Source organism: Salvelinus sp. IW2-2015, linkage group LG6.2, assembly GCF_002910315.2.
Source record: "Salvelinus sp. IW2-2015 linkage group LG6.2, ASM291031v2, whole genome shotgun sequence".
NCBI lineage: Eukaryota > Metazoa > Chordata > Actinopteri > Salmoniformes > Salmonidae > Salvelinus > Salvelinus sp. IW2-2015.
Genome location: NC_036846.1, coordinates 3,579,972 through 3,602,707, shown reverse-complemented (window position 1 = coordinate 3,602,707; position 22,736 = coordinate 3,579,972). Strand labels below are relative to the sequence as shown.

At 42.2% G+C, this 22,736-nt stretch overlaps 1 protein-coding gene across 1 annotated transcript; it reads left to right on the top strand.

Moving 5' to 3' along the window:
- The first annotated feature begins 2,469 nt into the window (after window positions 1-2,469).
- Window positions 2,470-19,787, top strand: LOC111965703 (sestrin-3-like). Its single transcript, XM_023989937.2, has 9 exons — window positions 2,470-2,697; window positions 14,281-14,481; window positions 14,725-14,907; window positions 15,551-15,796; window positions 15,907-16,021; window positions 16,360-16,484; window positions 16,691-16,857; window positions 17,103-17,247; window positions 17,460-19,787. The coding sequence occupies exons 1-9, from the start codon at window positions 2,632-2,634 to the stop codon at window positions 17,547-17,549; spliced, it is 1,338 nt and encodes a 445-aa protein (XP_023845705.1). The 5' UTR covers window positions 2,470-2,631; the 3' UTR covers window positions 17,550-19,787.
- The last annotated feature ends 2,949 nt before the right edge of the window (window positions 19,788-22,736 follow it).

Here is a 22,736-nt window from a genome sequence, read left to right as displayed (position 1 = left end):
CCTGTTTTGCTTCTCCAGGCCTCTCCTGGGGGTTTGAATTATGCCAGCCATTATGGAGTTCTGGGCAAGAGTGAACCATTTCATGTTTCAGCMTCTGTACATTGTAAACTGTATATGTTTCCTCAGATGAAGGCTATTCTACTGTCAGTTAGATGGTTTGTTATTTTTCTATATCGCAAATATATGAAATTATGTAGGAGGATAAATAATGATCTTCTTGGCGAGRATTTGTATTGAGTCAGTGTYTATGAGGCAACTTCTACAGACATTATTAGTCTATGGGATTTCCAGCCAAGCAAAGCGGTTTGGTATCAGATTCCCCACAAGAGTAACATTGTTCCCTGGTCCTTTGCACAAATAAAATACCACCAATTAACCTATTAGAAGTTGAAGCATCAGAATCTTGTAGTTTTCAAGTTACTGTATATCATATTGTCACAAGTGCAATCTCAGATGTGTTTCATTACTGCTTTTTAACCACTTTTGTGTTATTCATTGTCTGTTTTTGTGAMGTTAAGCGTTATCTGTATATGATGAATTAGTTACCTCTCTAAATGGCTGGGCAGTCAAAAATATATAGCTCAGTGGGTTAAACATGTCTGGACATGCCCTTAAAGACTTGACTTGTGTAGCACACTTGTTTTACCAAAGTGAAACAAGTCCCAAGCCAATCATGTGAGGATAAAGATATGAATAACCATACAGGTGAAATATATATATATATTGCTTACACTTCTCTAAGGCCATTCAATTTTAATTGAGTAATAATAGCCATCTCACTGGGCACAAACTGGTTGAATCAACATTGTTTCAACATAATTTGTCAATGTATTGTGACGTGGATTTTACGTGGAAAATAGTTTTGATTTGAAAAAAGTAAACTGTTGTTTTAAGGGTGATATTTCAACCACGGGATTATGTCAGCATGGTAACCAAAATTCAGACCAACCTTGAATAAAATATAAAAATGTGTACCTTTGAAACAATGTCAGATCTTCACAGTTATATATGTCGGGGTAAAAATAGTCTAGGCAGCACCTCCTACTGGAGAGTTGATTTATCTACAGCTACCCTTTGGTCTCCCATCAGGGTTTTAACCAAGCCCAGCTTCGATATTTGTCACTGACTATTACCAATGTGCTATCGTGAGAATGATTGTTGAGAGCGCTCCGAGCGCTCCACTTAAAAACCAAATATACACTGTTGCTATCAAAGTCATTTCAAATAGACAATACTATAGGCCTAAGGTTTCAAGCTCTGGATGTATCACATTTRAGGTATGACACAGATGCAGACAGTGTCGAAGAAACAAAAGTGTATTTCTAAAACAGGAGCAGGCAAACGACAGGTCAAAGGCAAGCAGGGGTCAATAATCCAGAGTGTAGGGTCCAGAACGGGAGGCAGTCAGGTCAATAATCCAGTTAGGTGGGGGTAAGGTACAAAAATGGTAGGCAGGGCAGGCAGAAGGTTCAAAACCACAAAGGACTAGGAACAGGAAAAAGAACCATGCAGGGGAACAACATGCTGGTAGGTTTCAAAAACAAAACAAACTGGCAACAGACAAACAGAGAACTCAGGTATAAATACACAGGGGATAATAGGAAAGATGGGCGACACCTGGAGGGGGGTGGATACAAGCACAAAGACAGGTGAAACAGATCAGGGTGTGACAGGATGATTTCAAATGTAGTGATATTGAATTGTGTTTGATTGTCAACACAACCAAATATCAGCATTTGAAGGACATGTATCTTATGATTGAATAGTTCCATATAAATTTGTAGAAAAACTGGAATTAAAACCAGACTTGGGCAAGTTAACATGTTACTAATGCAGTGGAGAGCTTGTGTTTATAACTTGGTGATTATAACTTGTTTGCTTTCCTTTTCCTCAGAAGTGTCAGGGAATCGTTCCGTATGACATTATCTGATGCATGCATATGTTCCTTTTTTAGTACAATCTTCTGTTCCTCTATTTTGTTTCATACAGACAGTTTTTTTCTGATGAATTACTAGTAATCAAGTATCAGGATGGACATTTTTCAATTAAGGTATCTTTACTTTTACTCAAGTATGACCAATGGGTCTTTTTTACCACTGCACCCACCTACAAACACACCTGCTGATGTCAAGCTTGGCTAAGAATATACCCATACATCACTTGCGGTTCTTTTTTTTTAGGGCCCTATATGAGAAATTTATTTTGGACCCAGTAGGTACTGGAGTAAGTCCTGTGAGATGTAATTTTGTTGCATGGCTTTCCTCTCTGTGGACTGTGGAAAAATAAAGAAAAATACACTGCAAATTGATCTCAACSTTGAATGCATCAAATGTTTTTTTTCCACCAGACCATAGCTAGCAGTAATTGACTTTCATATCAGCCTTTCAGTGAAAGAGTTGAAGCCTTAAATATCTCTGTAAATTGATTGTGCTTTAGCATTTGCACGGACCCTACTCTTTACTCCGCCCCTTTATGCGTTGATTGGGCACACTGTTACTGGAGCTGTCAGTGCATTGCGAGTTTTTTTCACCTCTAGCTAAATGCCCAGACTTGTAGTGGCCCCGCTTTGTCAGRTGGGTAGGTGGACATCAGGAGAGACAGAGCCGTATCCATGCACTAATTAGTTGGAAAATGATCATCTTTATGAAAGAAATGGATTACCCTCTCAGAAACCAATGTCAGCGCGTCCAGAACCAGGTATTTGTCTTGACTTAACTACTAAAAAGCCAGTCAACATTCCAATTTATGATTAACGTTAGCTGGCTACTAATAAAGTTCCATCGACTGTGTCGTTCATTCATTTTGTCCTGAAAAACTAGTGGCAGGTTTTGTCTCTCACGACACTGTTAGCCAATGTTAGCTCCAGAACTAACGTTAGCTACTTATACTTAGTTACATCCCTTGATAACAGTGGATTTTTTTTGTCTCGAGATTTGCTTTTACTTTTGTTTTAGCTAGCTAACTAATTTAATGTCCGAGRTAGTTTGTCGACATAAAATGGCTAGGTAGCTAACTGCCTTGGTAACTCACTCAGACAACTGACTTGATAACTAGCTAGCTAACGTTAGATGACAGTTGACAAGGGGCAGGTGAGCAGCTACGTTAATTAACAGGTGGCTATTAAGTTAGCTAACAAGCTAGCTAGTTTACTAGCCAAGGCAAGTAACGTTAGCTAACTAACTAACGGTTATTCTGAGCCAACTGGCCAAAGAAATGGCCAGCTAGCGAACTATTGTTTGTCATCTCTGAAATAGCTAGGTAAATCACGTTAACTAGCCAAAGTACCAACAATGCAATGCCAATGGTCATCATCGATTGTCATTTAATTTATATAGTTAGGGGGCTTATTGAAGGGACGGTAACAAGCTGTCAATAATTTTGATTTGTCAGTCAGTCAATAAATGAACATTTGCTGTTGTTGAAAAATGGTTTAGACATCAATTCAACTAAACTAACAGTGTTGAATAGTAACCTAGTTCTAGAARGTTGCCATAATGGATTGACAACTAGCTAACGTTAACTGGATAGTAAAAACGAATATGTTAATCTGCAAACTAGGCTATACTTTTCTTCGTGATGTATTTGCATTATGATTGTAGCTATATTTTCTGACTAGGTTTGATGGCCATCAGCCGCATACTCTTTTCTCTTTTTGTGGGAGAAGGCAATAATGACATCATCTCTAGAGATTTGCACGTACAGAAAAAGTGTCTGCTAACGCAATGTCATTCCATCATTTTGGCAGTCAGTATGTTCTGACCAGCTGCAAAGAATATAGTTGGCTTGCTAACGAACAAAGACCGTCGTTGACAATCAGTTCAAGGAGCAGTTCTGTTTCAATCGGCCTAATGCATTGTCCTCTGTCATAATGTCAAACGTTTGATAAAGATATTTGTTTTGTGTGTATTTTTTCACTAAGATTTAGACCTTGTGTGCAGTGATGCTGGGTGCACTGCCAATCAAAGTTGTTTTTCTCATTTCTGTGCTGTTTTTCKATGTACAGCCGAGAGGTGGCAGTGCGGAGAGGATAACTTGTTTACTGCGATTCAACATTCAGAAGTAGCTAGAACAATAGAGGAATGTGCTCAGTGACATGCATTCCTTAATATTTGATGTAAAATTAGATTTGACCTGTACCTGCACTTGCATATAGGGGTTTAGACCTAGGCTTTCTTCAATGCTATGTATATGTCAGATGTGTCACATTTATCTCCTGCACCAAACCTGTCATACATAAAAATGTGATGAATAGCCATCCTTATGAGATTTGCACCAGGCGTTTGCAGATTTGACTAGACAGAAGCATGGGATGTATATTTTTAATTTGAATAAACAAGATCCTTTCTGAGGTTTACAGTTTTGGACATGTTGCAGCTCTGGTTAGAAAACAACAGACATATTGTTGCATCATGCTTTTGGGTGTTCTTTGTGCAGAACCCAAAGTAGGGCCCCTCCTAGACTATTGCTCCCTTACCACTGTATATCTTGTCAATAAAAGTGCCAGCAGATAAATGTCAAGTGTTTTAAAAACTGTATTATCTGCTGACATTGATATGAATTGGCAATTCTTACACAAGTTGTGTGACAGTTGCAAAATAAATGTACACACGTGTTTCAATCATTTCACCCGCACCGCTCGATCGCGTCTGCGTAGGAAAGCGCTAAAATAGAACTTGGTTCTATTTGATACACGCGACACACTGCAAGTCCCCTCCTGTTGTATTCGGTGCATGTGACAAATAAAGTTTGATTTGATAATTGGATATCAGGAAGATACCAACCCTGGATGCTTGAAAGACAAAGGAGGAGAGATTAAAGAAAGCTAAAATCTAACTAGCTTTAATTTTTTATCTGTGGATTAATTGTCAGAGTAGAGAAACATACGATTTTGTATGACTGGGTCAAAATTCTGGGAAGAACCAACTAACAAGAGGACCGTGTGCATAAAATAACCCAATGTTTATCTCCCAAGACCAGCTAGCTATCTGAATGTCCATGAATGTTTCATTTGTGTTTCGACCTGTCCCCATATTATTAAAGTTGGTTTTGATATTTTAGCCTGCGTGTCATGATCGGGACTGGTGTGGGTGGACAAAATCACCATGCTGCGATGGCGCATATGTATGTGGCTGGTGTAGTCAGCATATTAGGCGTACTTTTAGTTTYAAAAAGAGGCAGAGAGAAGGTTGAAAAGGGGGTATTATGAATGTAACTAACCAGGCTACAAAAGATGACTAGATCAAACAAATAAAGTAACCTGAATTCTGAAACACCTTGTGTGCATTAGCACTTGTTTCTTGTCTATACTCAGCTGTCTGCCTCATGTCACCATATAATCTGGTTCTACCTGCTTGTCATGTTTTTGTTGTTGTGCATGTCTCTCCATATGTAGCATGGTATGTTTGTGTGGGTCATCTGTGGCTTCTGTCCTGCCCAGCACCCCCTACCCCCACCCCCTACCCCTCCTGTGGGCTGCAGCTGGTTGTTTAGCACACCTCCCTTGCAGAGCCAAAAACAGAGCTGCTGTTTGTGTTTCCGGTGAAGAGGGACGAGTGTGTTAAAGGCACGCAGCCGGTACTCGACACTAGCAGAGCAGCTAATAACAAGGACAGACCCCTTCAGGCTCACTTAGAGGGATATTCTATCTGCATTCCATCTCCTCTTTCATCTGCAGCTAACCTCCTCCCTTGCAGCCCCCTGCACTACCTTATCCGCTCCCTCCCTCCCTGTCACATTTACCCTTTGAACCACTACTTGCATCATTTTTCTAGTCTTCGTTCTCCTTTGCTTGGTCATCTCTGCATACTTCCCATTTCTTATTTCATACTCCACAATTTATAGGCCATTGTCTATTTAAGCAATAAGGCACCTCGCGGTTTGTGGTGTATTGCCAATATACCACGGCTAAGGGCTGTTCTTACACACGATGCAACGCAGTGTGCCTGTGGATACAGCCCTTAGCAGTGGAATATTGGCCATATACCACAAACCCCCGAGGTGCCTTATTGCTATAATAAACTGGTTACCAATGTAATTGGAGCAGTAAAAGTAAATGTTTGTCATACCTGTGGTATACGGTCTGATATACCACGGCTGTCAGCCAATCAGCATTCAGGGCTCGAACCACCCAGTTTATAATCTGCCTGTTTCCCATCCCCTTTTCCCATCTGTTTGTTTCTTCTTTCCCTCCCCTCACCACTGCCACTATCCTTTGCATCTCGTTTTTACCTTGTGACGTTCTCGAATCAATAAACAAATGAGTTTCCCTGTGCAGCAGAGAGGCAGGGACCAGGGTCAGAGTGGATGATGTGGTAAATCAATGGTTCTTTTGCATTTCAAATCATGTTAACCTCTGCAGAGACCCAGGGAGTTACAGGCCTTCGTCAGGACAATACTTTATTGAAAGGCTTTCAGCTGATTTACAGCCGCTCAACCTTCCTCACTTAATACAATACAGCAGTCTGCTCTTGGAAACACTATCAGTAATCCCTGTGCATGTTATTTATCTCAGCCTTTACACTTTGATATTATATGCTGTTGCAATCAGTATGGCATGTCTCTATATAGGCCTACAGTTGAAGTCGGAAGTTTACATACACCTTAGCCAAATACATTTAAACTCAGTTTTTCACAATTCCTGACATTTAATCCTAGTACAAATGTCCTCTTAGGTAAGTTAGGATCACCACTTTATTTTAAGAATGTGAAATGCCAGAATAATAGTAGAGTGATTTATTTCAGCTTTTATTTCTTTCATCACATTCCCAGTGGGTCAGAAATTTACATACACTCAATTAGTATTTGGTAACATTGCCTTTAAATTGTTTAACATGGGTCAAATGTTTTGGGTAGCCTTCCACAAGCTTCCCACAATAAGTTGGGTGAATTTTGGCCCATTCCTCCTGACAGAGCTGGTGTAACTGAGTCAGGTTTGTAGGCCTCCTTGCTCGCACACACTTTTTCAGTTCTGCCCACACATTTTCTATAGGATTGAGGTCAGGGCTTTGTGTGTGCCACTCCAATATCTTGACTTTGTTGTCCTTAAGCCATTTTGCCACAACTTTGGAAGTATGCTTGGGGTCATTGTCCATTTAGAAGACCCATTTGCGACCAAGCTTTAACTTCCTGACTGATGTCTTGAGATATTGCTTCAATATATCCACATACTTTTCCTTCCTCATGAGGCCATCTATTTTGTAAAGTGCACCAGTCCCTCCTGCAGCAAAGCACTCCCACAGCATGATGCTGCCACCCCCGTGCTTCACGGTTGGGATGGTGTTCTTCGGCTTGCAAGCATCCCTCTTTTTCCTCAAAACATAACAATGGTCATTATGGCCAAACAGTTATATTTTTGTTTCATCAGACGAGAGGACATTTCTCCAAAAAGTATGATCTTTGTCCCCATGTGCAGTTGCAAACCGTAGTCTGGCTTTATTATGGCAGTTTTGGAGCAGTGGCTTCTTCCTTGCTGAGCGGCCTTTCAGGTTATGTCGATATAGGACTCGTTTTACTGTGGATATAGATACCTTTGTACCTGTTTCCTCCAGCATCTTCACAAGGTCCTTTGCTGTTGTTCTGGGAATGATTTGCACTTTTCGCACCAAAGTACGTTCATCTCCAGGAGACAGAACGTGTCTCCTTCCTGAGCGGTATGACGGCTGCGTGGTCCCATGGTGTTTATACTTGCGTGCTATTGTTTGTACAGATGAACGTGGTACCTTCAGGCATTTGGAAATTGTTCCCAAGGATGAACCAGTCTTGTCAGGGTCTACAATTTTTTTTTRTGAGGTCTTGGCTGATTTCTTTTGATTTTCCCATGATGTCAAGCAAAAAGGCACTGAGTTTGAAGGTTGGCCTTGAAATACATCCGCAGGTACACCTCCAATTGACTCAAATGATGTCAATTAGGCTATCAGAAGCTTCTAACGCCATGACATCATTTTCTGGAATTTTCCAAGCTGTTTAAAGTCAGTCAACTTAGTGTATGCAAACTTCTGACCCACTGGAATTGTGATAGTGAAATAATCTGTCTGTAAACAATTGTAGGAAAAATTACTTGTGTCATGCACAAAGTAGATGTCCTAACCAACTTGCCAAAACTATAGTTTGTTAACAAGAAATTTGTGGTGTGGTTGAAAAACGAGTTTTAATGACTCCAACCTAAGTGTATGTAAACTTCCGACTTCAACTGTATGTGTTAATTTCCTTGATTAGCCTATAGCAATTGACCTAGAGGCCCTTTCAGTTGATTTCATTAGTTGTTACTCATTTATACTGAACAAAAATATAACCGCAACATGCAACAATTTCAAAGATTTTGCAGAGTTACAGTTCATGTAAGGAAATCAGTTGATTTGGAATAAATGAATTAGGCTATTCTATGGATTTCACATGACTGGGCAGGGTGGGTCTGGGAGGGAATAGGTCCACTCACTTGGGAGCCAGGCCCACCCACTGGGAAGCCAGGCCCAGCTAATCAGAATGAGTTTTTCTCAACAAAAAGTCTTTATTACAGACATACTCCACCCTCCCAATCTGACGATCCCGCAGGTGAAGAAGCTAGATGTAGAGCTCCTGGGCTGCCGTGGTTACACGTGGTCTGCGGTTGTGAGGCAGGTTGGACGTACTGCCAAATTCTCTAAAACGACGTTGGAGGCTGCTTATGGTAGATTCATTAACATTCAATTCTCTGGCAACTGCTCTGGTTGACATTTCAGCAGTCAGCATGCCAATTGCACTCTCCCTCAACTCGAGACATCTATGGTATGTGACAAAACGGCACATTTTAGAGTGACCTTTTATTGTCCCCCAGCACAAGGTGCACCTGTGTAATGAGCATTCCGTTTTAAACAACTTCTTAGCATGCCACACCCTTCTGGTGGCTGGATTATATTGACAAAGGATAAAATGCTCACTAACAGGGATGTAAACAAATTTGTGCACAAAATGAGAGAAATAAGCTTTGCTGGGATTTTTTTATTTCAACTCATGAAACATGGGACCAGCACTTTAAATGTTGCGTTTTATATTATTATTTTTATTGTAGTTTGTACATTAGCTACGTTTTTTTATTTTGTGCCACTTGTTAGTTGGGCTATACGTACACAAATACAATTGTGTTAAGAGTCAGCAGAATTGATGTGCGACTCATTGTCATTTCCTGCCTGGGACTGATGAAAGGATGTTGGTTCCTGTTTTAGTTTGACTAGACTACTTCTTATAATGGAACATGTTGGAGATTAATTTCCCTATTTGAGCATGTCAAGATGTCTGGGGAGACTAATTGTACCGTATAGAAAATGTATGCCGTTGTGATAGTTTAAAGTGTCTGACTTTTTCTTGTCTGGTTTGAATTATTAGTGAACAATTGCAAAATTCCAACAACGGTGAACAGAATGACTAGTTCCATGTCTTCTGAAGCAGGTCACTCACCCTACCTGTATGTGTGCCACTGACACCTTCCATACAGGTTCTCTCATACTGTAACTTAAAGGGATACTTATGGATTTTGGCAATGAGGCCCTTTATCTTCTTCCCCAGAGTCAGATTAAGTTGTGGATACCATGTTTACGTCTCTGTCTAGTATGAAGGAAGTTAAAGGTAGTTTTGCAAGCCAACGTTAACTAGCGTTAGCACAATGACTGGAGGTCTATGGTATCTGCTAGCATGCTTGATTCTGTTTCCCTACAGCGCTATCAGGTAAATGGTGACTGGCCTGTTGAGAGGTGCTGAACACATTTGTCTTTACTGCCACTGTGAGCCTGTTTTTCATCAGGCTTGGTTATCGGGCCCTGATGAACTGTGATATATTTACAGGGCGAGTGGGACATGACCTCTGAGGCTCGTAGCATCCTGGTTGGGAATAGGGTTCCATCTGGCTGACTGGTCTGGAGCGTTGGCATTACAGCTTTAACGCATCGGTCTGACACGTTAATAACACACACTAATAATGTGGTGTCATGGCCACAGCAGGATGTTTATGATACAGCCTTTAAAGCCTGACCGAGCCCTGACTGAAATTTTAACTTGTGTTTAATTCGCTTGTATGGAACTTGATTCCCAGAAAGTTCCTCAAAATACCCATGGAGACTTGGTTAGACCGAGTTCCTGGAGAGTGGGACTTTGATTGCTCTCCAACATGGAAAATGTGGGGCCACAAATCAGCAGGCACAGAGTTGTGGGGGCATACATGTAGGGTTGTGTGAGTGACGTACGCCAGTGTGTCAAAGACCTTGATGCTAGACCAATGAGGCCCATGTCGTAGAGTTGAGCTCCCGCGTTCCTTGAAAGTAGGCAAGTGGGTCAGGATCCAAGTCTGCATGTCAAGAGCTTTCTCTCCTGTTTGCTGCAGTCTCTGTCACTGAACCACTTACATGTTTTTCTCTCTTCAAAGGCCACACCTGACCATGCATGCTCTATATAGGACTACCATGAGATTGACACATTGTAGTCAATGGCTGTTGCATGGTGATTTTAAAAATAACTCAAGTCATTGTGAATGAGGACTCGTGTATTGGAAGGCCATAGAAATAAAATGTCACATTTAATCATTGAGGCAATGAATGCCATGGGCTGTCAGCTGAGTGGTTAAACCCCCTAGGCCTATCCTGTTCCCCTTCTTGACATCCACCAAAATGTTGGAGATGTGTGTTCATTTTAATATTGGATAGTCTTTGTGCCTAATGTTGGAGGAAGAGCAGCGCCACCTGCTGGGTAAGGTGTGAAGTGAAGCGTTTTTATGAGCCACAGAGAAGCCAGTGAGGTATGCTAACATGCGGCTAAATGCCACGGAGCTATTACGTGAGGTGTTAGAGCTACATAACGACCATCGCAAATCACCATCGCTGCCACACACCCGCTGATATAGATATACCTTTGGTATGAGGGGAGCCATAACTAGTGGCTGTGGCGGTCACGAAATTGTCCGCCGGGGATTGTCAAGCAAATAACTGTCGGTCTCACGGTAATTGACCAAAACAAATTTAGGATCTCCTGGCTTCCACATATAGCCTACAAGCCATTTAAAAAAAGTCAATGTAATATAGCCTACACCTTAACAATAAATCCATGATTTATTTTAGACAGGTCTAAAGAAGCATGATATGAAGAAAATGTAGTCAATTTCAGATGAAAAGGATAGCGTACTCTTGAGTTGTCCTGATGTGGTTATGCCAAATGGCTGTGGGTTACACTAGTTCATTTAGCAGACAAGATTTGCTTATAATTCCGTGGCATTATTTTAGAATATGAAGAATTCAATTTGAACAAGACTGAATAAAATATATAAATATTGTCTCCAAACGATTTGAGGGAGTGCGCACATGCGGCTATTCTGTTTTGAGCGGTGAACAAAGAAATGGGTACTCCTGTATGCTTAATTAAGAGTTAATGTAACTTTAATTGTTATACAAAAGTTGGCCTATGTGTTTATATTTTTTTTTACATTGTAAGGCTGCATGATTAGATTATAAAGTCATGAGCTCTGCTTTTGTACACACTCCAATAGTCTCATTCACAATTTGACAAGCACTTGATGATGCCTTGAATTTCACGGTGGCATCCCCTTTGTGGCCGTAATGCACCCTAAAGAAATCCATGCCCTTTGCGGCCTGGAGTGCTGCGTTGTGCCCTTCTCCCTGGGTGTGCTGTGCAATTGGAAGCCCTCTCACTCACATGGCTCTTCAGAGGTGCGTGTTGGAAGAACTGTTCACATTTACTTTTCGTCAAGATGAGTAGGCCTAACAAACAGCAAAAGCACTAGCCTATGTCAATCTACTATCCCCCATAGTACATTAGTTGACCTGTTCTGTGTGAGAAATAAATATTCCAAACATAGTCCAGGACAGTTGTGGGATGTGATAGATCCCAAATGAATACAACCACTAGCATCAAAACATGTTTTATGCAATGTGGCTGACGCAACAAATCAGAATGTTTAGCTTAAAATGGCTATTTCTTCACATTATAAGCGCAGCAATGCATACATGGTAGTAGGCTATAAGTGCAAATGTTCCATTAGTGGAAAACACCATTATCAAAAGTGACCGCAAATGCGATTATGCATGTAATGCTATTATTATAAAGGGGCATTTTTTATGGTGAAAATGATCTTTCCCAAACTTGAAAGTCACGTGCTGCTTATATATGCCAGTTAGACTCTACACCCTTTGTAAAGCGGATTAATGTACTTCATTTTAAGAAGTTATTTGGCCATTTTAGTTGTAATACAAACCTTATCAAAGCATATATGCCTATGGGCTAGGCTACATGAGGTGTGCGACTAGGATTCCAAAAAGTCACATTGTTTCTTATGCTGGGCGTCATTCACAGGGGATAATATTTAATTCACAAGTGATAAGCTAATATTGTCACCCATCACACTTTTCTTGATTTAATCTTATCTTTACATATACTAAATAATGTGTAACGTTTTGATTTAGAATGGACCATTATCATGCACCTGTATCGAAAACGGGGGCAGCAGGAAAAAATACATGTCATCTATGCACTTAAATAGCGAATGGAGAACGCTTTTCCCTGTGGTTTATTGTCATGCCAGCCAGGTAGGCTATACTCCTTGTTGTAAAGAAGCAATGTGCTTAATATTAGGGAAGTTGAGAAATAAATATAGTAGGCCTAACCTATAGAAAGCTGATGGGATCCTTATATTTTTAATAGTGGCCATCACTCTGTTTTCTCCAGCATTTGCATAGCCTATAGAAATGTTGCGCAACTTGAGCTCATGGGCTCTCGTGAAGGGTCTGATTAGATTTTCGAAGACATTTGCATTGATATCACAGTGATTAGAGGGACAATAGAGTGCTGAGTACCAGGCAGTTAGCAAGTTTAGTAGGCTACTAATGACCATCAGCAGCATCAGAGCTTGAAGCCTAATTACCTCGACTTAAATGGTCATGTGGAATTTGACTGCCTTCATCACTCGTGACCGCCGGTGTGGCGGTAATAAGTTCACCGCAACAGCCCTAGCCATAACTGAGAACACCAGGCTCTGCCAGCAGAGGCTGCTTAGCCACTTGGACCCTATGTAAGCTGCCCTGGCCTCTCACATTTCACACACTGTGGAACCGAGTCAAGACCCGCTCTCTCCAGCCCGGTGCCAACACCTTTTCCTAGAAGCRGTTGTATGAGAGTGAGAGAGGTAATAAATCCCTTTAGCCTTTATAAGACCAGTCTCTCTGAGTCCATGTTTCTCTTGGCCTGTGACTCTCCTCCTCCCCTGCCAGACTCTCCCTGTCGGTTTGGACTTTCCTCCTTCTTTACTGTGGTTCTTCCCTCAATGAGGCCTCATTCAGTTCCAGCCTCACAATCCCCCATACACCCAAGTTCCTCTACATGTATCTGCTCTACTCATTTTATCATAGTAAAGTGGAGGACTTTGAGCAGTTAATTCAGGGTAGTCTCATTGCATCCTCCTATGACTATTGATTTTGCACCCCATTATTTCTATCTCTACTTTGCACATTCTTCCACTGCAAATCAACCATTCCAGTGTTTTACTTGCTATATTGTATTTACTTTGCCACCATGGCTTTTTTTTGTTGCCTTCACCTCCCTTATCTCACCTCACTTGCTCACATTGTATATAGACTTATTTTTCTACTGTATTATTGACTGTATGTTTGTTTTACTCCATGTGTAACTCTGTGTTGTTGTTTGTGTCGAACTGCTTTGCTTTATCTTGGCCAGGTCGCAATTGTAAATGAGAACTTGTTCTCAACTTGCCTACCTGGTTAAATAAAGGTGAAATAAATAAAATGTATCTGTTTTGTCTTTTGGTTGATCCTCTCTGGTACTGTGAATGTGTGGGATGCTGAGCTCTTTTCTCTACCAGCAAGTCTCTCTGCCTGAAAAGTGTGCAGAGCGGCCTTGTTTGTGTTTTGCAGGGGAATATTGTGAGGAATGTCTAGTGGTACAATATCTTTGCTGCGGTTATAAGAAGGCTCCTGTCAACGGTTGGTTCAAAACCCACAGTCCTGACCTGCCTGCAATTCACATACCGATCTCACTGTAGGCTGACACCACAGGACCATCAAAACTGAGGCTATCTGTCAGCATGCCTGCCACCATAAGCAATCCTCACTAAATAAGGCTTGTGGAAAAACTGGCATTTAATTTATTCCCCATTTTTTGTTATAAAACATTGATTTTCACCTGGGATGAATCATTGCATAGACCTAGTTGGCAGTTGCTGTGTGCATTGTCAGTGGCATATTGTCTCTGCCACCTGTCTCACCCTCCTCTTCCTCTGGTCCTGTCCAGGTGACGAAGGTGAACGCTGAGAAGGAGCGGGTGTCGCTGCGGTGCATGAAGGCTCTGGCCAGCAGGGGGGGTGTGGACGCCGTGTCCCAGCAGATGGCCTCTCACCCCCAGTACCTGGAGAGCTTCCTCCGCACCCAGCACTACATCCTCCACATGGACGGCCCCCTGCCCCTGCAGTACCGCCACTACATCGCCATTATGGTGAGGCCACTGGACACACGCGCACTGCATGATGCACAGAAATGCCTCTTGTATTTGCGCCAATCACCCATGCACAGTTGCATACACTTGCACTGACCCCACTTTCATGTACATAAACATTTACACAGACACAAACTCGCCACAACCCACCCACGCACATTGACCCAAATGTGGTCAACATCCTGGAGTCAAGCCTACTTGTATTGAAGTGTGTGTCTCTGTCCCTCCCTCCATCTCWCCCAGGCTGCAGCGCAGCATCACTGTGGCTACCTGGTGTCTCTGCACTCGGCCCAGTTTCTCAGGGTGGGGGGGGACCCGCTGTGGCTACAGGGGCTGGAGGCCGTCCCCCCTCGCCTGCAACACCTTGACCAACTCAACAAGGTTCTGGCCCACCAACCCTGGCTCACCGCCCGCTCACACATACAGGTACCACAAGAACCAGCTCCTTGAAAAAGTTATGGGCTCTTATAAAATGTGCCAAAAACTAATGTTTTGATGCCTAAATTTGGATTTTGATTCATTCTTATCTTTGCGGTTTAGAACAGTGGTTCCCCCTTTTTGTAAGGAACTCAGTCCGGATCAGTTTACTCTTGAAAGTTGTAATGGTAGAATGCACAAGGTGCAATTTTGAAATTGGGTAGTGCATCATCAGTTTTCCTCTTGTCATTTCAGACCTTATAGAGCTTTTTATAACTTGCTGATCAACTAGCCCATGTCAGCTAATGTTTTTTAGCCCATAGATGTTGTAGTAATATCACATGAATACACATTAGATATGGCCAAACGTATAGAATTGCAAGAAAATGAGCTTTTAACGGCAACATTTTCTCTACACCCCATGACAAAATGTGTATAATTGCAGGAAATGTACTTTAACCCTGCAAAATGTTCTTTCCACCAAGGGGGGGTGTGAACAGCGGGATGTTCCCCAATGTTGGAAGGGGGACCTGAGTGAAAAAAGTTTGGGAACCGCTGGTTTAGAAGGTCATATCCCTGATCAGTAGAGTTCTCCACCCCTGTCTAATCTCCACCATAAGGCCCACTCTCTGCTGTGTCCTTCCCCCACCAGGCATTGCTGAAGACGGGGGAGCAGTGCTGGTCTCTGGCTGAGCTGGTTCAGGCTGTGGTGCTGCTGGCCCACTGCCACTCCCTCTCTAGCTTTGTGTTTGGCTCTGGCACCGACGCCGACCCCGTCCCCCTCCACATAGCCCCCAACGGCACCCCCCCGGGCTACTGCCTCTGTGACGCTGCCAACGGCAATGTCAGCGCGCCTCCGCCTCTCACCACACCCTCAGAGCACACCACACGACGACGGGTAAGGGTTGTGTGCTGTATCAGACTGAGTATGACATCGGCGCTATTCCACAACCGATTGTTTCATGTTGTTCAACTTCACGTCTTTTATCATTTCATCTGTCTTGGCAGTCTCTGGACTCCAGTTGTGAGATGGTGTGTCTGAAAGAGAGGATCCAGAAATCCCAGGAGGAGAAAGAGAGGAGGGGGGAGTGTGTCCTACACACCCAGACACTCCAGCACACAGGTACACGCACACACACACTCAGCTGTCCCCGCTCACTTTCACATTCACACCTGACATTGTGAAGCGGCGAGGGCTAAACTTATCCTCATGTGTGAACCAGTGGAGGCTAGTGGGAGGAGCTATAGGAGGACAGGCTTTTTGTAATTGCTGGAATGGAGTCAATGGAACGGTATAACAAAAATATGTAAACCACATGTTTGACTCCGTTCCGTTGATTCCATTCCAGCCTTTACAATGAGCCCGTCCGCTTATTGCTGCTCCCACCAGCCTCCACTGGCGTGAACGTTGAGTGACAGATCGACTATATTTATTTATCCTCTCTCACTGTTTCCTCTCAGATGTGGAAGATGAGGAGGAGATGATCTACTCAGCAGACCCCTGTCGTTTCATAACAGACCCCGAGTTCGGCTACCAGGAGTTTGCCCGCAGGGAGGAAGACCACTTCCAAGTATTCCGGGTGCAGGTAAGGACATGGTTTACATTCATGTTGGAATACGTGACGCCCTCCCTAGGAGGTGACCGGCGTCCATATCAGTAAAGTAATAAATCAGCTTTTGTAGAATGTGAGTAGCATATGCTGCATCGTATGTCTTTGGGCATATAGTTAGCTGAGGTGTTACAGGAAACATGCCAGTATTTCAGGTTTGTTTGTGCGGTCTGTCTGGGCAGGACTACTCCTGGGAGGACCACGGCTTCTCCCTGGTCAACCGGCTGTACTCGGACATCGGGCACCTGCTGGACGACCGTTTCCGCAGCGTCACGGCGCTCCCCTCATCCCACGGGCCTGACCTGAAGAGAGCCATCTGGAACTACATCCACTGCATGTTGGGAATTAGGTGAGGTCATTCTATTGGTCTGCACACAAACACACACACACACGTATACATACACAGGAACCAGCACAAATCGTATGAACACTGGGTACATAGTTTGAGTTCTTGTAAAGTAAGATGCTATCGTGATCACATGCATTGCAGCCAGGTTAGTCCTATGATTCAACGCTTGGGATTCGCTGCAAAGGCCCCGCTTGGATAGRGTTCATGTTTGCATGACATGTGACACTTGTGGTGTGGGTCTGCAGGTACGACGATTATGACTACGGGGAGGTAAACCAGTTGCTGGAGAGGGAGATGAAGCTTTATATCAAGTCTGTGGCCTGCTACCCTGACGCCACCAAGACCCCGCTGTGTCCCCTGCCCTGGGCACCACTCAAACCTTCCGAGAGGGTACGCACCCCACCTCATACCAATACACACTGCATCCATATAAAGCTGAACTATATACTGGAACTAAATCTACTGGAGAATAATAGTTTTGTCCAAGTAATGTGGTCAAATGGGATGCAAAGTGGTCATTTGTGTTCTGTTTCCCCCTCAACCCCATTCCATCTCTTGCTCTCTCTTATGATATCATCCTTTTTTTCTCTCTCTCCTCTTAGATCCATGTGAACTTGCTTATAATGGAGGCTCGGTTACAGGCTGAGCTTCTGTATGCTCTGAGAGCCATCACCCAATACATGATAGCTTAGGTCGGGAGGGAGGCACAAAGTTCATCACCAACGGTACAGAAAGACCAAGCTAGAAGGCCGCAGGGTGGGAACCCCCTTACAGCAGGCAGGGATATGGGGAGGAGACTGGCGATTCTGAGGAAGAAGCGTTGTGCAACTATCTGTCCTATTTCTCAGTTAAAAATGGGACAAGAATTATAATGCAATCATTTAAGATCTAGTGGAAAGCTATTTTCCAAAGTCAAAACACGCAATGCAATTCCTCTCTTCCCCTCGCTCTGCCTGCTCATTTTCCACTGTGCAAGGGTGGTCTGTACACTTCTCATTTAATGTATTTTCCTCTTACAAAATGTCTCTGCTCTTGATGGTTAATGTGCAATTATATTACTATTATTACAATAGATATGAATTATTTTCATTCATGTTTGTCTCAATTCTGTGATGAAAGCAGACGGTTGGTTCTGCAGTGTAGCAAAGAGATGCGTACCCATGGCCAACACAATAACCCATTTCTTGGTTTGTTATTAGTCTTTTCAACTTTACATTTGTTCTAAACTAATTGTTTATCCTTATTGGATTGAGTGGATGTTTTGGAGATATTGCCATAGTTTGTCTTGTTACAGTCCCTGCCAGTGTTGGTGTAGGTAGTTGGTGAGGGTGATGGACAGTTGTTCATTGTAGCTCTCTTAACATTTTTGCATTAGTACTGTAAGGTCAAGAACAAATCAAGACACTGCAAGACGATATCACACAACTATAGTTTATTTTAAAAGCACTTTTATTTATATATATATATATATATATATATATAAACAACGTAGCTCAGTGGCAGAGATGGAGGCCAAAGTTGGTCTGAGTCTTTCCTTTCCGCTGTATGGCGTCTGATAGAAAGGATCCTTCTTGGGTCCCTCTGTAGTTAGATCAGCTGATCTCCATTCCTACAGTCACTACATAGCCCCAGAGCGTTCTTGTGTAGGTGGAGTAGTGCAGAGCTACACAGGGTCCTAACAGAGGCCATGGCCCCAGACCTGAAGGAGATCACAATTCACTTCAGTATCTTAGATAAATCTGAAATCGCTACAACTATTTAAAAACACATTTTAACTTTAATATACACAGGGGTGGCCAAAGTAATGTTTTGTAGAGTGACGCACAGCCGTATGACTGTCAGTTGTTATATTGATGTGCTCTAGCATAGATCAAATGAAGGAATCTCCATTTCAAGGAAACCTCAAACATCCCTAAAACTGCATTGGTCAGCAGCACTCTGAACTGGAAAATTGCAACKAAAAAGTCCCCAAAAGTGACCTGCACTGGGTTTTGAATTGCTGTTAAACATACTCTACTATGCTACAGAAGATGTAGACTACGGATCAAATGTCATCAGTGGTCTGTGTATGATCTTGTGCATGTGAAAAGTAGGTTTGTCTTTCAATTATTTATTTGGTGAGCTTTATGACCTAAAATAAAGATGCTGATGCATGGTACAATTTGCAGAGCAGAACAATGTGGGTACTGCAAACTAGATTTTTACCTTATTGAATTATTTTCTTTTTTTTTTTACACTTTTTGTAAACTTTGCATCACAGTACTATGATTGTTGAGCCCTTTGTTCAGTTGCTGGGTTCGCTGCTATATCCAACCTGTTGTGCTGCACCCTGAATATTTCAGCGGCAGTGAGGTTGACGACTCTCTTAATGGGCTCGACCGTTTTAAATGACAGGAGAGGGAAATTAAGAAAGAAGGAAGTGCATATCAATAGATGCAAAAGAAGCGCTTTTTAGTGCAGGTGCCTTTAGGCCAAACTGGACTGGTGCTTGAGTGAACAGGCTAGTCTACTCTGGGTTGAGTGTGGGCCTCATTCAAGCAGACTGCCACGCTGCCTCCTCTGGAACAGTGTTCTGTAGCCCATATAGAACTCCCTGTGCCATCACCGCTGGACACTGTTACTCTACTTGGAGTACTACAGTCCTCATTGGCACCTTGTCAACACCTCCATGACATCGTTATGGCTCCAAATGCAGGAGCCAAAGCGTTTTGTGTTCCTGTCTGTCTGAAGCTTCTGACCACCTGGCCAAGGAACTAAACGATAGAGCCACTGACACAAAGTTGGATGTTACAGTTGTTCAATATTTACCACGTAAATGAATGGACAATATAATAAATAAAAAATGTCAAACATAAGTGAAAAAAGCAAAAAYAAATGTTTTGGGGAAATGTGAAGAGTTATTTTTTCTATAAAGATGTTCTATCAAGTGAGTGTTTCCACTGTTTTATTTACTGTGGTTGCCTAATAGTGCTTTCACATTTGCCATATGCTGTAGTCAATTCCAACTCAACTTGTCAGTGCGTACAACTGAGGGACTCGACAACTACGTGGGTATCTCAAGCAAACCAGTTTAGTTGATCCATTCACAGTACTATTGGAATAAGTGCAATTCAGAAACATATTATACACTGAGTATACACCTTTATAATATTGAGTTGCACCCCTCCCCCTAGCCTACAGAACAGCCTCAATTCGTCAGGGCATGGACTCTACATGGTGTCAAATATTCCACAGCAATTCTTGCCCAAGATGTTGTTTTGGGTGGTGGACCATTCTTGATACACAGGAAACTGTTGACTGACAGTGCTACAGTTCTTGACGCAAACCGGTGAGCCGGGCACCTACTACCATATCCCATTCAAAGGAACTTAAATATGTTGTCTTGCTCATTCACCCTCTGAATGGCACACATACACAGTCCATGTCTCAAGGCTTAAAAATCCTTGAACCTCTCTCCTCCCATTCATCTACACTGATTTGAAGTGGATTTAACAAGTGACGTCAATAAGGGTTCATAGCTTTAAGCTGGTCAGTCCATGTCATGGAAATAGCAGGTGTTCTTAATATTTTGTATACTCACTGTATATCATTAAAGCATATTTACAAAAATATGAAATAAAGGGGGGAGAAGGTCCTTGCAGTTAAAAGATAAAAAGATGGTTGTCTTACGTCATTGAGGCAGAGTAAGGGTGAGGCTAGCCTGGATCCATAACAGCATCTGAGACCGAAGACAGATGGCAGGGTGATTTGAGCATGTCTGCAATCAACTCATCACGGATCCCTGACCGTAGGCCAAGTTCCCTTCTTATCCCTCACCCCCGTGATCACTTTACTGAGAAATCCACATTTAACCGATCATGTTGTTGTGCAATATGAAACAAACAAGCAGTTGTGCTCATGCATATTGCTAATAGTTGGCACAGAAGTGTTAGTGKGATCGTTTAGGGTTGCTTCGATTTCATTTAAATAGTTTGTCACTAAAATAGAGCACAGTCAGTATGATTTATTTTAAGGGTCTAACTGATTCCAGCTATGATAAATGACAGCATAAAAGATGAAGGAATTGGGTTCAGCTTTTTTCTTATTCTCCATTCCAGTCCCACCAGTCCTCACTTGCTCCCATTCTTAGAAACATAGAACAACAGGTTGCAACAGAGGCCTGAATTAATTCATAAGGTAATGTCCTACATACATCTGTAATTACTTTGAAAGGCCTCCCTCCCTCGTGACATGATTAAAACATGGTAGCGGCTATTGGATAACATATGTTAATCCATTATAGTCTCACAGAAATGTTGGACTTGCGTCTGAGAATCCTTTTTCTATACACGTACCCCCTCTAGTGGCAGATATTAAGCATTTTGAATCAATGTTAAAACGTTAAAAAAAATTACATCCCAATGTTATATTCTTTGATACCATTAAGTTCATGAACAATATACATGTGAATATTAGTGAACCAATGACATTTTGAAATAAAATAATTACTTGGCTAAATGAGTTAAACAGAGTTTAAAGTTTATTTCCACTTTCCAGAACCGTGTTCAACGTTATCTCTGGCTGACTTTACAACATGTAAAGTAAGATTGGGAGAGAAATATATGGATGTCCAGAAAACAGACATATCAATAATTAAAATGTTTCCCTCGTTATGTTGAGATCACAACATATTTATCTCATGATCATGACATAACAAAGGTTGTTTTGTCGAGATCACGAGAAACTCTATAAATAGGAGTGGACGTATTAATGATTGACAGTATGGTTGAAGCGGCAGAGCCCACCGTGGATCAGCGCATATGTTTTAAAGGAAAACTACACTCAAAAATGTTTTGCTTGTCAGCAAAGAAGTTTTCAAGATGTAACTTTCAAAATACAGAAATCATCCTGTATGATGCAAAATGTAATGATTTCTCTATTTTGAAAGTTACATATCTTAAACGATTGCTGCCAAGCAAAACATTTTGGACTATGTCCACAATGGACTAATGAAACAAATACCAAAATATAGTTTTTAGGTGGAATTTTCCTTTAAGCTCTCGTAGGGCATTTAAGCCCTGAACGATGCCTGACAGGCAGCCCCGTCTCCCAGGCTGTGTGCCACCCCCAAGACCACAGCCATTCGGATGCGAGCAACAACACAGCTAACTTTGCTAGTATTGTGAGCGAGCTAGATAGCTCGTAAAAAATTWAAATAATCTATGCTGGTTCTTAGCTTGCATAACTGATGTGTATAATTGTAAYGGGACACTTCATGTTTTATGGATAATAAACATTTACAGTGGGTGAGCTACATTCCTGACAGGCTGATCAGATTKAATTTCAGCCTCAGAGCTTGATCAGATTCAATAGCAGTCTCAGAGGCTGATAAATCAGGATTCTGCCTTGTAGGCTGTTTCATAGGCAAAGCTCCATGCAGGCAGATTAGCAGTCAGTGCATTATGTATATGATCAAGAGTGGGTGCGCTCTATTCCTGGCAGGCTGATCAGATGCAATAGCAGCCTCAGAGAGTGATAAGTCAGGATGCTGCCTTGTTGGCTGTCTGCAAGGAGCCTTCCTTTGAAACAGCCTACAAGGCAACATCCTGTTTAATCAGCCTCGAAGGCTGCTATTGAATCTAATCAGCCTGCCAGGAATAGAGCTCAGCCCCTGGATCAGATATTAATTTGCCTATAAAGCACCTTGACAGCTAATCTGCCTGCAAGGTGCTTTACCTATGAAACAGCCTACAAGGCAGCATCCTGACTTATCAGCCTCTGAGGCTGAAATTGCATCTGATCAGCCTGTTAGGAATGGAGCTCACCCACAGTAAATGTGTCCCTTAAAATGATACACATCAGTTATGCATGCTAACAACCTGCATAGATAACAAGCTAGC

Coding starts and splice junctions, on each gene's coding strand:
- LOC111965703 (XM_023989937.2), top strand. CDS start 2,632: ATGATCATCTTTATGAAAGAAATGGATTACCCTCTCAGAAACCAATGT. Junction 15,797..15,906: donor AGCACACCACACGACGACGG/GTAAGGGTTGTG, acceptor CTGTCTTGGCAG/TCTCTGGACTCCAGTTGTGA. Junction 17,248..17,459: donor CACTCAAACCTTCCGAGAGG/GTACGCACCCCA, acceptor CTCTCCTCTTAG/ATCCATGTGAACTTGCTTAT.